At 40.9% G+C, this 16,770-nt stretch overlaps 1 protein-coding gene across 4 annotated transcripts in view; it reads right to left on the reverse strand.

Moving 5' to 3' along the window:
- LOC146683071 (ras/Rap GTPase-activating protein SynGAP-like) overlaps positions 1-16,770 on the reverse strand; it is a 54,391-nt gene that overhangs the window by 15,770 nt on the left and 21,851 nt on the right. For 3 of the 4 annotated variants that reach the window (XM_085445154.1, XM_085445153.1, XM_085445150.1), the window contains 11 exons: positions 16,464-16,617; positions 14,769-14,867; positions 14,389-14,649; positions 13,957-14,292; positions 10,466-10,610; positions 9,528-9,672; positions 8,905-9,141; positions 5,434-5,635; positions 4,775-4,965; positions 2,486-2,690; positions 1,510-2,088 (listed from right to left, as the gene is read on the reverse strand). In XM_085445154.1, coding sequence (XP_085301280.1) covers positions 1,510-2,088; positions 2,486-2,690; positions 4,775-4,965; positions 5,434-5,635; positions 8,905-9,141; positions 9,528-9,672; positions 10,466-10,610; positions 13,957-14,292; positions 14,389-14,649; positions 14,769-14,867; positions 16,464-16,617 — 2,554 coding nt within the window. The remainder of the gene's footprint in view (positions 1-1,509; positions 2,089-2,485; positions 2,691-4,774; positions 4,966-5,433; positions 5,636-8,904; positions 9,142-9,527; positions 9,673-10,465; positions 10,611-13,956; positions 14,293-14,388; positions 14,650-14,768; positions 14,868-16,463; positions 16,618-16,770) is intronic. The other variant, XM_085445152.1, reaches the window with a different exon arrangement.

A 16,770-nucleotide genomic window follows, 5' to 3' on the forward strand; every position in this document is an offset into this window, starting at 1 on the left:
AATCGGACCTGTTGTCATTGATTTTCAGTCCAGTTGTGTAATCTGGCATACCGAAGTCTTTTTTCCATGTTTCCTTTCTTTAATAATGGCTTCTTCACAGTCACCCTTCCACTGAAACTATTTCTGATGAACAGTAGTTAAACTGAAGGCCCAGATACTTCCTTCAGGTCCTGTGTTAGCTCTCTGCTGGATATTTTCCCCGTTTCTTCAGATACTGTTCATTTTTTGCAAATAATTTTTTAGGCCTACCGCTTCTTTTTCTGTTGTCCTCTTGTTCAGTTTCCTCAGATTTTTTTTAAGGACGCACTGCACACCAAGCTAAGATATGCCAAGGTCACAGCTAATCAGTCTTTGGGAATCACCTTGTTGTTGCAAAAATATTTTGCTTTTGGGCCTGACAAATTGCGTTATCTTTGGCATTTTTCACTGATTTAAATACAGGGAACAAATGATGTGTCTATAAAAACAAAGTAACAAAATGGCAAAATATAACATTTAAATTATTTTTTTGCTAAGTTATATGTTGTGTGTAGAAAACACTGGTTTATCCCTTGAGTAAGGTGCCTTTTTATGCCTTAATGATTCATAGTTTAGAGTTAAGTGAATCACAAAAACCAAACAAAACACTCCTCCGGTTTCTTTTTCACTCATTTTCAGTTCAGTCCTTGTACCTGACCATTTTCAAAGTCCAAAGAAAGCCTGATGAAGTACCGTTCAAGACCATTTTTGAGAAAAAGTGAAAAAAAAATGAAAGTCTGGCTCCTTGGAAGCAAAAATATAAAGAAACAAAGTGTTACTCCAGACATTTGCACATTGCTGTATTACAACACAAAATGATACCCGTTTTAACAAAAATAGCCAGCATAAATGCATTGTTTATATAACTTTTATAATATAATTTTTTAAATTAATATATTCTTTTAAGAAACAAAGGGGTGCAGTACTATTTAATGCTTTAAATCTACTCTGACATCTCCAAGGAGAGCAGACGCAAAACATGCATGTAAAACAATGAAAACACTGATGACAACAGATAAAGATGGCATGAAAGGAGGAGGTTGCAAAGTGGCTTGCAGATACAACTGTTGTCAGGCTAAAGCAGCTTAAATAGTAAGTCCTCTAAGAGATTTGCTTCATATGAGATCAGAAAAATCAAAAAGCATCAGATGAGCCACCATATAATTTTTGAAAACTCAAAAAAATCCTCATATTTAAAAATTTTCCAGTCTAATTTTTTTGATGTATAGAAATGGCTGCAAATTCCTAAACAGTTAATGACATACATTTGTTAAATCCCTTGAATTAAAGCCCAAACTCTGGACTTAAATCACGTATTATGGATTGTTTAATTTAAAATCCACTGTAGCTGTCTTCAGAAGCAAACTGCAAAAATGTAGTCACTGTCCCTATACATATGAGCCTAACTGTATATGTTTTGCTGTTATTTATGAAACCCAAAGAAACATCAAACTTTCTTATTCTATGTGTCAGGAAAAATTAGACTCCTACCTGAACCTGCAGCGACAGCTGGTGCCAGGCATAGTCATTGCTCTGATTCTGCCGGGTGAAATCATCACTGTAGCTGTGTGAGTGGACGATGCTCGGCTGTACCAGACTGCTCTGTGACCGCAGGGCGGACAAGTCCTCGCTGCGAGAGAAAGCACTGTTGCCAAAGGCCGGTGGGTAGTCGTGATGGCCATTCTCAGGCTCAGGGGCGAGGAGAAGAGGAGGGGGAGGCTGGGCCGACTGAGCCGGGGAGTTCTGGGCGGCCAGATGGAATAGTGGGTTCTGGAAAGACAGGGGGAAGTGCATAGCTGCTGCTGCCTGCTGCTGTTGCTGAGAGATGGATTCGGTCGGGCCCCCTACATGACCCATCTGGCTTATTCTCAGACCAGAGCCCGCTGAACCACTCGGCAAATGCCCGCCCATACGAAGAGGACCGCCGAGGTTCCCAAAGCTGTGGCCGAGACCTGCGATGGAGGCCTGAGAGGAGGTGAGCATGTCTCCCACAGAGTTCAGGTTGGAAATGCTGTTCATACGAGAGTCCTGAAGGTCCATCATAGACACACTTTTGTTTACACTGTGGACCTGAGAGACAGAAGAAAACAATACAGCACCAAAGAGAAGCATAGATACTAATAAATAGCTTTTTTTGGCTCATGGCAAAGAAAATATATGCCTATATGTTGTTTTTAGGATGACCATCTGTCAAGATGGGAAAAACAGCTCTGGGACCAATCTGAAGCTCATAGATATGGTTACTAATGTGGACTGTCCCTTTTAAATAACGAACAACCAACCAATTTGTTGTCCGACATGGGACGCCACTGACTGTTAACAGGGTCTGAATTTCTCAGACTCTAATAGAGTCATTAGTGGTTTGTTGTTTATCCTGGGTGGTATTAACAAGTGTGGCAGTCTGGCATCCATGAAAAAAAAGATTTTTGAAATTTATCACACATGCAAGGTGACTGACCCACAGTACCTTCGGATCAGGTTCTGTGATGTCCGAGCTGCTCGTGCAGTACGCAGGGCTTGATCGAGCCAGGGGTGGGCGGGTCACATAGAACACTTCCCTCGACGAACGAAGGTCGCGTTCAGCGTGCCGCCTCATGTTCAGGTTAGACGTGAGGGATTCTACAGCTGACACTCCAGTAGTGGGGGACGGCAGGCGAGAGATGTCTATTGAACTAAAGAAAAAATAAACAGACACCTTACCAAAGAGCTCCATCAAGATATTTCTGCTCATTATCTTCGATTATCCCATTTGATTGTCATGTGGCTTTGGCTCAGGTGGTAGAGCAGTTCAGCAGTCCAGCAACTGCAGAGCTGGCAATTTTTTTTCCTTGATACAAAGGAGGTATTTTAATATTGTAACCCCTGTTTATTGCTTGTATTGATTTAAACTGATATATATATATATATATATATATATATATATATATATATATATATATATATATATATATATATATATATATATAAATCTGAATAATCAGATAAATAGCTTAAATTTTTTCCAAAGTGTAGCAGTCGAATTTGAAATCGCACATTTGAAACTAAATAAAAGTGCGTTTTTCAGTAGTGAGTGATCCAGCAGGGTAGAATGGGTGACACACAAAATGAACTCTATAACCATAATTTCCACACCCCATCTGAAGTACAAAAAAAATAAATAAATAAAAACTGTATACGTAGGGAGTATTTATGGGAAAAGTCTTAGTTTTCGATTTTGGCGGACTGATTTTATTTTCCTACTAGACACTAGAGGCCTTGTAGCAAGTCATGCATTACAACTATGAGAGTACAGTATACACTATAGAAAAAAAACAATTATCTAATCCGACGAATGATTTCTGTCAGTGGGATACCTCTTGGAGTTAACGCCGGCAGGTGTGTCATTCCTGATGTTGACTTTCCAGGTGTTTCATCACTGTCCTCTTAAATTTGCAATGAGCAGATTTTAAATGAATTTTTACAGTTTTAGTTCTGGTCTCGTCCCTAACAAATAAAATGTTTGGTAAGGTGAATTTAATTGCAGTCATTGTGGAGGAATTTGGGCCCACTCTTTTGAAGTTTGCAGGCATTTCTTCATGCACGGCTCTTTTAAGGTCTCATCACAGCATTTCAGTCTGATTAAGGTCTGGACTCTCTTAGAGATTCACTGCTCTGCTTAGTGTTCATTGTTATGTTGCATGACCCAATTTCGTTTTCAAATCTAGAATATTTTGGTATACAGACGAGTTCATGGTTGATTCACTGACTGCAAGGTGCCCAGGACATGTGTCCACAGGACAAACCCAAATCATCACCACTCCACTGTCGTGCTTAACAGTTGGTATGAGGTTCTTTTTGCAGAGATGCTGTGTTTGGTTTTCTCCAAATGTGGGGCTGTGCATTACATTTAAACATCTCATTCTGGTCTCATCAGTCAAAAGGACATTTTCTTGTTCTTGCTCAATCTTTTTCTAATTGTACTGTCATGAATTTTAACATTTGACATTCTAACTGAGGCCTGTAGACACTAAGATGTAACTTTTTGTTTTGTTCTTTGTGCAGAGAAACTAAAAATAAGTTTCCAGCATTGCGTTTAACACACACCTGAATGCTCCAGACCAACAAACTTTCATAAAGCTGATCACACTTGCTGATAATCAGTCAATCAGGTACCTTTGATTAGCAGCAGCTGACTGCTACTTACCCTCCTGTGTAAGCAGTAAGGGTGTACTTATTGCACAGTCATGTGCAAATGTTCTTTTCACATGACTGCACTTTGCGTTTAACAAACACAAAATATGCGCCACAAAATGTAATCACTGTTATTCACGTTAAAGGGCCATTTAGACAGGCAGTCATGGCACAACAGTCTCTTGACAATCTGACAGCGCTAGCATGAATGAAAGCACACAGGGAAAAAAGCTTAGGCAGGAGAGTCTGGGAACAGATGGTGCCCACATTTACTGATTGATAAAATACTTTAAAAGCCTGAAGAGGTGCATTAGCATTAGCATTAGAGGCTCTTAGAAATACACCCGTGTAGTCCTGAGCTAATAAAAACTCTCTTATTATGTATTCTTGGCCTTTTTATGTGTTGTCGCTAATTACACCCTTGTGAAACTGTCTTTATGTGGGTTGAGTGAGCATAATATATATTGTCTTGATAGAGTCACAGCGGGGACTGATCCTGCTGTGGCTTTGTTCCCTTTGGGTGTATGCAAATATATTTTCATGTCCAGAATCGCTGGCAAGAAAAAACACAAACACAAGAAGGTACCTGTTTAAGTCACGCATCATAAGACTTTGGAAATCAGAGGACATAAGACGATTGAAGGACGGGCGGGAGAAGAGTCTGTCCTTCGGTCGGTCCGGCTGGTGATTTGTCGGCATGTGAAGCTGCGGGTTCCTCAGAGCGACGCTGATGTCGTTCAGCAGTCGAGGCAGGGGTCCAAGTTTGAGTATAGCATCCTGCAGAACGGACAGGTTTTCAAAATCAAGAATAGACAAAAAGCTCAAATGGTTGCAAACAGCAGTTCCCACACTCTTTTTTATTTTCCCGCTGCAGGCTATTTTATTGACCATGTTTTAGCAGCACTGCCAACTGGGAGAAAGATCCAACCGGAAAAAAGACGAGATAAAAAGGTAAAAGGAATTATCTTGTGTATTGATGAGCTAGGTTTTAATTCATTATACTGCTGGTGAAGGCTTGACAGGGAGTGATTTTAAAAAAGGGCGCAGAGACAGGAAATTGCCATACAAATATTTTAAAGCTATAATAAATATTTATTAGAGATTCAATGAAACTGACTCATATTCTACTTTATTAAACATGCAGCCAGTCCACACATCACATCAGTCTTTTGGGGGTTTTTAATCGTGTTTATTTGATGTTTATATTATTATGTTTATTTGAACTCATCGAGTTATTCCACCTACCTTGCTAAGCTGGCCCATGACTTCCCACAGTAAGCTGTGGAGCATGGATAACTCTCTTCCGAGGTCAATGTAGCCCTCGAACCCTCCTGCGTTTCCTCCAGTGTCCAAATTGGAAATCTCATAGAGAAACTGCTGCATGGAGCCCCACTCCATTTCCAGGAACTCATTCATGAAATACATGTATTCCTCCTTGGGTCCAAATCTGCACACACATCACAGGCAACATTTGTAGGACACGTGAAGACAAGAGATGAATTTGGAAACACGCTGCGCGCTCTGTTAGCGGATCTAAAGCGTAGGGTTTGAGCTGTTACAGTTTTATATGAAATACACTCAAAAGGCTCGTTGACTTTCTTGTTGTTCTGTAATTCTGATATTATGAGTGTGTTACAGCACGCTGCACCAAATAATGCGCAAATCACTTAACTCTAATGTTTAAATAAATGCAAATGTTGTATTTTATGTTTGCAACATGTGTCAAAAGAGCCAGGACAGGGGTATGTTTACCACTACATTGCATCACTTTTTTCTTATAACGGCACACTGTGAGCATTTGCTAACCATTTTCCTATTCTTGCTTGATGTAGGAATTCAGCTGCTCAGCAAGTCAGAGCACCTTTGTAGCATTTTTCATTTTGAAATGCATCAAATGTTCTCAGCGGGTGACGAGTCTGGACTGCAATCACCGGTTTTGCAACTGGATTCTTGTACTACAGAGCCATGCTGCTCTAATGCTCTAATACATGCTTAATGTGTTTTGTCATTGTCTTATTGTAAAAAAAATAAATTAATAATATTCAAACAAACAAAAACTAGACCTTCCCTAAAAAGATTATATCTGAATGGTAGCATGGGTTTGCTCCCAAAAGCTGCATGTAGCATTCAGGAAGCTTTTACAGAAGTGTACTATTTCACCCCCATACCATCACGGATGCTGGCTTTTTAACTTTATACCAAAACCAAGACTCTCTCTTTTGGCTTCTTTCATAGTTTCCAAAAAAAAGTTTTTAATCAGACCACATGACAGTTTTCTTCTTTGTCTCATTTATGTTTTCCCTTTAATTGGTGCAGTTAATGACGGATTAAGACACCTCAACATGTGTATCAATAAAGATGTGGTTTAACGACCATTGCAATTGGTTCCGAGTTTTTCCGAGCGTAGCTTCAGTAAGTAAACTGGAAGTTCTGGAAGTGGGCCGGAAACCCCTCCCTTCAGGAAAGAAAAAAAAGGGTTACCCTTAATAGGCAACCAAGCGGGAAAGAGCTAACATGTGTTTGTGGATGCATAGATGTTTAGAGCAGGGGTATCAAACATAAGGCCCGAGGGCCAGAATTGGCCCAGCACAGGCTGAAATCCAGCCCACTGGGCACTGATGGAAAATGTCAAGGAAAGCATAAATTTTGGACTTTTACATGTATTTTAATAGGTTTTACAGCTTTATCCACTGATAGAGACCATCCCAGGGTCTCAGAGTGATTTAGTAGAGGTAAAAAATTAAATGAGAGAAAAGTCCAAAAATTTAAATAAAAAATTTCCCGGAGGTCTTTTGTTTTATTTTGTATTTTACAGTGTGTCCACTTTTTTTTCTTTTAAGTGATTTTTAAATTTTCTGTTTCATAATTATAGGGCAGTCTGGGGAATTAACTACTAAAGCTTTTTCTGTAATTTTTCATATTTATTTCTTACATTTTAAGCCCAAACAAGCATACTGATTTATTTTAATTTACTACAGCAGCATCTCGTTATCGTGTAGAAAAACTGAGATGTGCTGTTGAAATTGCAGTGCTTGTTCTTATATCAAGATATATCAGGGATTAAATCTGTAGTTAAACTTCATTACACTGACAGAAAGGGGAGTTTTACTGGTCTTGAATGAAAGTGTGCTGTATGTGGCGCACGATATAAAATGAATTTGACATCCCTGGTTGTTGAGTGTAGTGACAGAATCACAGTTTTTAATGTTGCATTAGTTGGTGACCTTAAACCTCACAGAAGGAGATTTCCCTTGTTTCTCTGAACCTTTTAAAACATTTTATACAGTAGACATATTAAATACCTAAATTCTTATTTTAACTCAACAAACACTACTGTTAAATGATTTTACTTTGTATCTTATTACAAAAGTGTTCTGATCCAGCTTTGTTTAAACCATGTTGCTGGCATCAAATTTTAATAAGTACAAGAACTGAAGATATTCTGCTTGATCGCCTGATTTTCAGTACGCTCGGTCCAGACTGGTCAGCCTTACGTATGTCGTATTACGAGCCTGCCTGTTTCATGGATGCACAACAAAGCACAGCAGGCAAATAGTCGCTCACACACCCACAGCCACACGCTATAAGCAGCCAGGTGTTGTTACAGTTTGGCTGTAGCCATTAGCACGTTCTTCACTCTGAGCGAGAAGTTCAGTAAGCAAGTAAACAGCGAGGGATCATCATAAAAATGTTCAAAACAACAAACATAATTACACACCTAATCAAACCCCCGGTGAACTTAGACATCTTAAAGACACTAATGAAGGCAAAGCAGCTAAAGCTAATGCTATCCAGAGCATTAGCTTTAGCTAAGGCAGCCACAAGCTAGCACTCTCGGTATGAGCGAAGGATCAAAGCAGTTTTGAAGAAAATTATGGAGGCAAGTGAGGAGGAGAAAAGGGTGGATTTTTATTGTTATATGAATATGTTGCACACACACTTTAAAAACTTATAACAGGAATCCTAGTGTGCACTTTAAGACACTCCAAATTAATGGCCTGCAATTTTCTGATCAAGTTCACCTGAAAATATTTGTACTGGATTAGTTCATAACTAAGGTCTCTTCAAAGATACTCTTTTATATAAAATGTGATTGGCTACTTTTGATGTTTTATTATATGTACGTGTGGAATTAAAAACTCAGAGTATGACTGGAAGAAATTACTTTCATTATCTCAGTGTCACCAAAGTGAGTCTCTTTTATCAGAGTGTTGTTTTGATTTTTTTTCTGTAACTTGTTTGACAAAAAAGTGCCCATCCAGAAGGTTAAGTTTAATCAGTTAATTGTTTCAGGTCTGTAACTGTTAGAAGGGATAATTAAGAATAAGCCTGAGTTTCATCTTAAAAGTTATTTTTGGTATAACAGGTGTGACCTTGAGAGCACATCCTAAACAGTTCTTTAAAGCCGTCAAATAAATTACCACTGTGTGCGATTTTGATGTCCTAATCACAGGGGCCTAGTTACACCAGGGGAATTCGTTATGATGTTCAAGACAATTCTTTGAGTGCAGAGCGGTGGCTCAGAGTTCAACGTCGGTGAGTAACAGCTTATAACCTGGCAGTCAAAACTGCAAATCTCTATTTGCGTGATGTCAGTCTGTGACACCCATCCCACCTAGCACAAGTGTCAGACGCCTGCAGATTTAAAACTGAACTGAATCAAATGAGTGTAACGTCACAGCTGGCGTAAGAGGGCAGGTGAATACAGACACTCACTTGCTGAAGCTGGCCAGGTTCTGCATCACCTTGGCTATGAGCGTGAGTGTGCGGGACGTGCGTTCAGCGGGATACTCCTGCATTAAGTTGAACAGGGAGGGTGACATGATGGCTGGGCACATGAAGCGAAGAAACAGAGAGGAGCTGATGAGGCTGTCAGCGAGATCCTCTCTTCCGCGCTCAGCACATCTGGCTCTCCATGAGGCAAAAACTTCTTTCAGCTCCCGGGGAAATATGCTGAAACAAGAACATGATTTTATTTCCCACTGTCAGGGAGAACAGCAAGACAAAATGCTATAGCTTATGCGAAACCCTTGGGAATTCAAGGTCAGGAGACTTAAAACATACAGAAAAGAGCAGTTTTCCTTGCTCAAAACAATGTATTTGTTCAGGGTTTATTTTAATAATTCAGTTTCTTTTCCTCAGTTTAAAAAATGTTTAATATCCTTTTTAACTGACTTCTACTTAATTCTGCAGCTTTCAAGGAAATTGAGAACATGACTCGTCTGGGCAAAATGTACGGCAGACTGAAAGTTTCAGTCCTCTGTTACTTTCAGGCACCAATTAATATGCAATGAGAACAGTTCTGCACATACAGAGCTTTCTGAGGGCACAAGACTGACCAGAGAGAGTTGATAATCTTGCAGAGTAGGAGCTCGCAGCACATTCGAAGGTTGGCTTGATGGTCAGCGAGGACTGATGGTGGGACACGCATGGGGTCCACCTCGCAGTTCTCCTCAGACTCATATAAGGCTCGAATAAAGTCACCTACAAAATGTAGATTACGTAGTCTTTACTTTTATAGGAAAAAAAAACTATATACAAAAAGAAGCTGCAATGACAACTGAACCTGCACACAACTGCACATACTGTACATTTGTTTCCTTTTCCCTAGAAAATGGCGCAACTAAAGTAAATAAATGTAAAACTGTGAATATAACACTGCTTTAATAATGGCTGAATCTTAAAAACATAAATATAAAATATGCATAGTTTTTACTTTACAGATTGTTTTATTTCAAGGATTAATAAAAGTGGTGCTGCACGCACACACAGAGATGCACAGCTTAAATTCTCACCATTCTTCATTTAAATAATGAAAAATAGGATGAAAGTGGAGATGTCTAAATGTGTTTGATTTTAGCTAGTTTTTATAAAAAGAAAATCAGCTAGTCTAACTAGACTTGCATTAGTTACACTTGTCTTACACCGGACACCCCATTCATTTGTATTTTGAGATGTAAGCTAACAAAAAAGACATTTGCATTTAATGTTGTGCCACAGAAATCCTATTAAAATATAATTTGTCTCTGCTGATGCGACAGACTATTTTTCATAGAGACTGCATTTCTGAAATTGAGCCACGACAAACGGGAGTAATTGTGCATGTCACAAAAACAAGCACAACATCAAACAATGGCACAATCGGTTACACTAAATGCCAGATGCTACTTATGCATGAACTTGGCCTATTTTAGTAAGAAGTAAAAAGGTATTTACTTAGAGCTTCAAGCACACACACCTTCATTCAGTCAGCAGGGCACTGATAAAGCAGCCTTACCTATAGCCTCCTTGAGGTATCTGTGACCTATCAGTTTGAGGTACTCTTCCACGGCCTTTGTAGCGAGTGTGTTTTCCCGAAAGATCAAGTGCTCTCGCTCCATGAATCGATCCACCTCACACATCGCCATGTCTGACAGGAACTCCTGAGAAGAGATTACACTTACAGTGCAGCTGAGTACACATACAGTTAAGTCTATAAGACACTTTTGTTTCGTAGTTTTGCCTCTGTACACCACCACAGCAGATCTGAAATCAAACAATCATACTGTGCATGCATTGAAAATTAAGCTTTAATTCAAGGAGTTTAACAAAAGTATTGCTTGTCAATTAATGATCTAATTACTTTTTAGGCTCTGAAAATGCCTCATATGCCAAGCAGGCATAACATTATGACCACCTGCCTAATATTGTGTTGGTCCCCATTTTACTGTCAAAACTGCCTTAACCCATTGAAGCATAGATTTCGCTAGACCCCTAAAGGTGTGCTGTGAAATCTGGCACCAAGATATTAGCAACAGATCCTTTCAGTCCTTTAGGTAGCGAGATGGGGCCTCCATGGATTGTCCTTATTTCTCCAGCACACACCCACAGATCTTGGATCTTTTGAGGCTAGGTGAACACCTCAAACCATTCCTGAACCATTGTTGCTTTGTGGCAGGGTGCACATCCTACTGAAAGAGCCATCAAGAAATACCATTTCCTTGAAAGAGTGTACATGGTCTGCAACAATGCTTAGGTAGGCGGTACATCCACGTGGATGGGACGACCCAAGGTTTTCCACCAGAACATTGCCTAAAGCAGGGGTCGGCAACCTGCGGCTCTTTAGTCCTTATACTGCGGCTCCGCGTGGTTTGGGAAAATAAATGACAAGTATTTAGCTGAAGTGTATTTTTTGTATTAGTTCTTTTTAAACTTGTAGTTCTAAATTGGAAGATTATTGTGATACTGAAATATAAAAATAAAATTATATTTTATTATTTTTCGTCGCTCAAAATAAGCGTCACACTCGCGGAAGCCGGTGTACCCGCCGAAACGCTGTGCATTTACTGAGACTTTCAACCCCAGGTAGGCCAATTATGGATCTTTGGATCCACATTATGTCAGCAGCTCCACCGCGAACTATGTTAAAAACAAACACCGCTCACGCCTCACAGATGACAGCTTACAGTCCTGCGTAAAGATGAAAGTGACTTCACTGTGCGCAGAGGTTCAGGAGCAGAAGTCCCATTGTAAACATATCACGGCAGACCCGACGATGTTTCCATGAACATGCTTTTCAGCATCTCTTTATTGACCACTTTTCACACACGGTTGCTGTACGCATAAAGCCGGCTGTAGCTTTTCAGCTCACAGCCCAACAACACAACAGCAAAGAGAGCACAGACTTTAAGGTGGCGAGGCGTGATTGCGGGTGCCGCTCAGGTGCGTCCGACTCCCATGCAGCGGCACTGCAAACTAAGCCTCGCCACACACATTTACCATGTAAAATAAATATAAGTAAATAAATAAATATTTATGCAGAATTTTGCAAATATTTATTTTTCAATTTTTTAGTAGCAGAGTGCTTTACACCAATTATTTTTTTAATTGAGGTCAAGGCTCTGCTACGCTCCAAAAGCTCAAAGGCGATATAAGGGTGGCAGTACACAAGTTTTTCTTTGCTACATGGATCATTTTAGTTCAGCTGGGTGTCTTTCCTTTTTATTATATTTCTTTAAGAGTTCAAAATGTGTTCATTGCATAAATAAAATGTAATTTTCTCTTTAGCACTTCATAGATTTCATAAGCAACACTCTTTATTTGTTCACACAAAGCATAAAGGTAAAAAACAATATATACAGGATCTTCATTTTAGATGTCAAAAAGTATTTGCGGCTCCCAGTGTTTTGTTTTGCGTGGAAACCGGGCCCAAATGGCTCTTTGGTTGCTGACCCCTGGCCTAAAGCATCACATTGCTTCAGCTGGCCAGGTAAAAGACCACACGCACCTGGTCATACACATGAGGTGAAAGAACACATGACTCATCAGACCAGGGCACGCTCTTCCATTGCTCCGTGGTCGAGTTCTGATGCTAACATGCCCATTGTTGGCGTTTCAACAGTGGACAGGGGTCAGCATGTACCCTGACTGGTCTGTGGTTATACAGTGTATCCTAGAAATGTATTATCAGAACCAACATCAACATTAACATTACAAATAACTGACCCTTGGCTGCCCATGAACCTGCCGCTGGTTCATCACTGTTCTTTCTTGGCCCACTTCTGTAGATATTGACCACTGCAGAATAGGAACACCTCACAAGTGCTGCAGCTCTGGAAATGCTCTGACCCACTCATCTAGCCAAAACAGTTTGGCCACAGTTTGTCAAACTTGCTCAAATCCTTATGCTTGCTCATTTTTGGAGCTTCTAACACACGTAACAACTAAAGTAAATAAGCACAGTGTGCTTTGAGGTAGGAGCCAAAAAGGGTGTAGTTTGTGTGTGTGAGCACCCGTGTGTACACCTGTGAGCATGAGCGCGCTTGTATTTAAAAGGTTCCTTCATGTAATGATCTGCTAGAGGGTGTGGGGGGCCACAGCCCCGTCCTCCTGGGCATGAAGCACGCATGGAGGAGATCAAGACTCCAGACATCCAGAGGCCCCAAGAGCAAAGGAGACCAAGGGAGGGGCAACCGTGCCACTATCCTGGAAAGAGCTGAGGAGAGCCCCAGATGAGGGGTCGCTCAGCAACCGCGGAGCAGAAGCCAGGGGGGGTTGCAGTGACGTGCCCGTGAGCTCCGCCGGCAGCCAGCTGTGCCAGAGTGACCGAGCCCCAGGCCGAGAGGCCGAGGGCACCCCACCCCCGAAGGAGCCAGAGCGAGCCCCAGGCTCCAGGCCCCGACAAGCAGCCACCAGGAGTGAGCCGGTGGGTACCTGGACGCCCACCCCCGGACACAAAGAACCACCAATGCACCGATGTCTGAGGGCATCTGCAACTGGCAGGGGAAGTGGTGGGGGGAGATAGGCCTCCATACCTTGGAGGGCCTGAGATGTCCCCAGAGAGGTGGCGTCTGATACCCAACCTAACACATAGACACAAACCAACAGGCACACACAGATACAAACATCCATTCCCACCCTCATGCTCTCATATGCAATTACTCAGCACTCACCCAACGTGGAGACAGACATAAATAGACACTGTACACACAAACACACTGTAATATCTGTAATTCCTAAATTGTTCATTTAAATCTTTTTTTTTATAAAATCCCTTGAATTAAAGCTCAAAGTCTGCAGTCTTGATTGTTGCTTGATTTAAAATCCACTGAGCTGTTGTAAAGAGGAAAAAACACAATAAAATGTGCCACTGTCCAGAAACCTTTGGACCTAACCGTACTTCTGTAAAATTCTTGCAAATTAAAAAACACAAATCAAACAGAAAAGAGGGAGACAAGAAAATAAATTATTTAAGATACACCAACAAGCCATAATTTGACCTCTCTTTACCTTTGTCTTCCCCGTGCTTTGAAGGATGTGCACCAGTGCAAATGCCACCTCCTCTTTGCTCTTCACACTCAACAGAGGCTCCAGAACCCCACACAGTGTTCGGTAGTTGTTGGTAATGTACTCCGCAAACTCCTTGTACAGCTCCATCGGGAGGATGTTCATTGTCTGGTAGCGAGACTTGATGCGTAGTGAGGCGTTGATAACTTTGGTACTTCCAACACCGCCACTTTTGGCCAGAACACTGGACTGAATCACCGGGTACCACTGCTCAACGAACTGCCTGCCGGTGATGCTGGATATGGGGATGCTAACAAGGCCAATGTATGTGCTTTTTTCCTAGATTTTTAAGAAAAAACATGTTTATTTCACGTATTTATTGCAAATGTTTAGGCGAAAAGCATTAAAAATGACTTCACGAGACACTTCCGTTACCTTGCGTCTTTTTTTGTCCGTTTCCTTGTAGAGGTGCAAACGAAGGCTACGAATGGTAGGCAAATTGTTAAATTCAAAATGCTCGCCCCAGAAGACGGTGTCGGTGCGGGGCTTGCTGGTGGTGCGTGCATACAGCATGTCATCCAGACACAGCTCACAATAATAGCGTTTCTTAGCTGGAAGGTCTCGCGCTTCGATGATCCACAACTTGAGGACATTATCCACCCGTCTGCTGTTATCCTGGAAGTGAAACGAGGAGTTCTGTTACTGCATTATAACAGTCCTTACTTAAAACTGTCTCATAATGTTGCAATGTAGTCGATCCTTTTCAGTGAGAGTGTAATACTAGGATGAAATATAATCTGTTCTACTGAATCTACCTTGTTGGGCTTGATAGCTCGTTGCAGGTTTTCGATCCATTTGTCTCTTTCTGAAGCTGAACGGCAGGCAAAACATTTTGTCCCTGAACTAGTCGTTACCTGTGGATAAAACATATCACTTTTTTGCGTTCATGATCAAGAAAGATTCCTTAGAAAACTATAGTTAACAATGATTTTTATTTTTGATCATCTTTAGTGTTTTTCAATTAACTTAGTTCAGCTCATAGGACTTTTTGTTGGAATCTGTAACAGTACTTGTCATCGAGAAAGGGGCAAAAAACATTGTCAAGGCCACCAGTTGGGCACCCTCTTTCACTGGTGTTCCACTGACAGCGCCATGACACCACCAGAAAGCTCAACTGCAATACCTGGCACCCCAGGTATATGCCCGTTCTGCTTTTACCCCCCATGGCAGACATTTCTTAGCCCAGTTAGTCCTTCCTCTTCTTCCAAAGCCTTTTGCTGCTTTGCTCAGTCGCCTCTGAGTGACTTGATAACTTGTTGGAAGGCCTGTCCTTGATCCCCCTCATGCTCTTCAGAAAAGTGGCTCACCTCATGGCCAGAGTTCCTCTGCATCCCACCTCTACAGGGGACACCTGAGTACGCCAGCTGTGTTGTTCTGCCTAGTTACCTCTCAGTGTTTCAGGTTTTTAGCCACATTTCTACACTAAGATTAGCCCAAAGTACATAAAAGTCTCTGCATGCGCACACACTGAGCTCTGCAACATCACAAATGGACTTTTGTGTCATTTTCTTATATATATATATTTTTTTACTTCTCTCTAGTAACAGTTTTATTACATAACAAACTGAAATAAAGACAACTATGTCAATCAGGTTTCACTAATTCTAATTTGGGATTTTGCAAAAACTGCCTATATTTGGCTTTTTAATACATAGCTGCACCCCCACATGGTCTTACTTGCACATTATTAGCAGCTTTATAAACATCTAGAGTGGCCAAGACCATAAGGTAAATAATATGTGTTCGGGTTCTACACGAAGGTCAGCTGCTATATGCTGATTTCAGGTTTATACGTCTATAATGAAGCAGTCTTTTCTCTGAGTACGTTCTGCTATCTAAGCTGAGGTCTAACATCTAGGCTGTCTGATTTATCCATAAACAGATGCTACATCTTACACAGTCTCCATCACTTTCTAATAGTAAAGTTAGCCCTCGTATCAAAACATATCGATTCTCCTGCAGCTGAACTGGCATGCTGTTGATGGAGAGAAAAACTTGCGCAGATCTGATCATTTCTGACTCACTAATTTGTGCTGCTCTTACATCATATATCGCATCGGGTCACTTGTGAAAAGTATTTGCTGCCCATGCTTATAGATCACTTGCAGAACCTTACACTCCATTGGCACATTTTTGCAGCCTCGAGGTACTTAGTCCAGTTAGTAAATCTGGTCCTGTGTCTTCAAATTACTTCTTTTTTTTGTGCTTTTTGGTAACTCCGAACAGACCAAACTCTATCAATTCTCAGTTTCCAATTTTATATAATTAACTCAATTATTAAAGCACTAATTCCATAAACCACTGGGTCCCCTCATTTATTTTTCAAGTGAGGTGTGAAGTGGCTTTGTAGTGGCACCTGAATTGCAACATAAATACAGTGAGATAAAACAAATCCAGCAGCAGGGAGGTGAAACCACGGAGAGGGAAAAGGTTAAACAACCGCAACGCACCTCAAAGCAGTACTCTTGTCCTAAAATGCTAGAATGGACGGGTTTGATTATGGCGTCTTCATCCAAAACTAGGTCCAAAGCCTCTGCGGCACTGCTAGGAGAAAGGAGGGACTCATGGGAGTGGGATTCTTTGAAGCTCTGCATCAAGCGAGTCCTAGAGAAGAAGAGGAAGATATTGACTTACTTTCAGAATTCAGATGTGATTATGGTGGTGTTTTCACACAATATGAGTCACTGTAGCTCAAACATCCTCATGTGTCACTCCTGCAATTTCAACACAATTATTTTAGATGTGATCCTTTTATAA

This window comes from Copadichromis virginalis, linkage group LG22 (assembly GCF_057382275.1).
Source record: "Copadichromis virginalis isolate Kocher_CV1m ecotype Utaka linkage group LG22, C_Virginalis_male_GT1.1, whole genome shotgun sequence".
NCBI lineage: Eukaryota > Metazoa > Chordata > Actinopteri > Cichliformes > Cichlidae > Copadichromis > Copadichromis virginalis.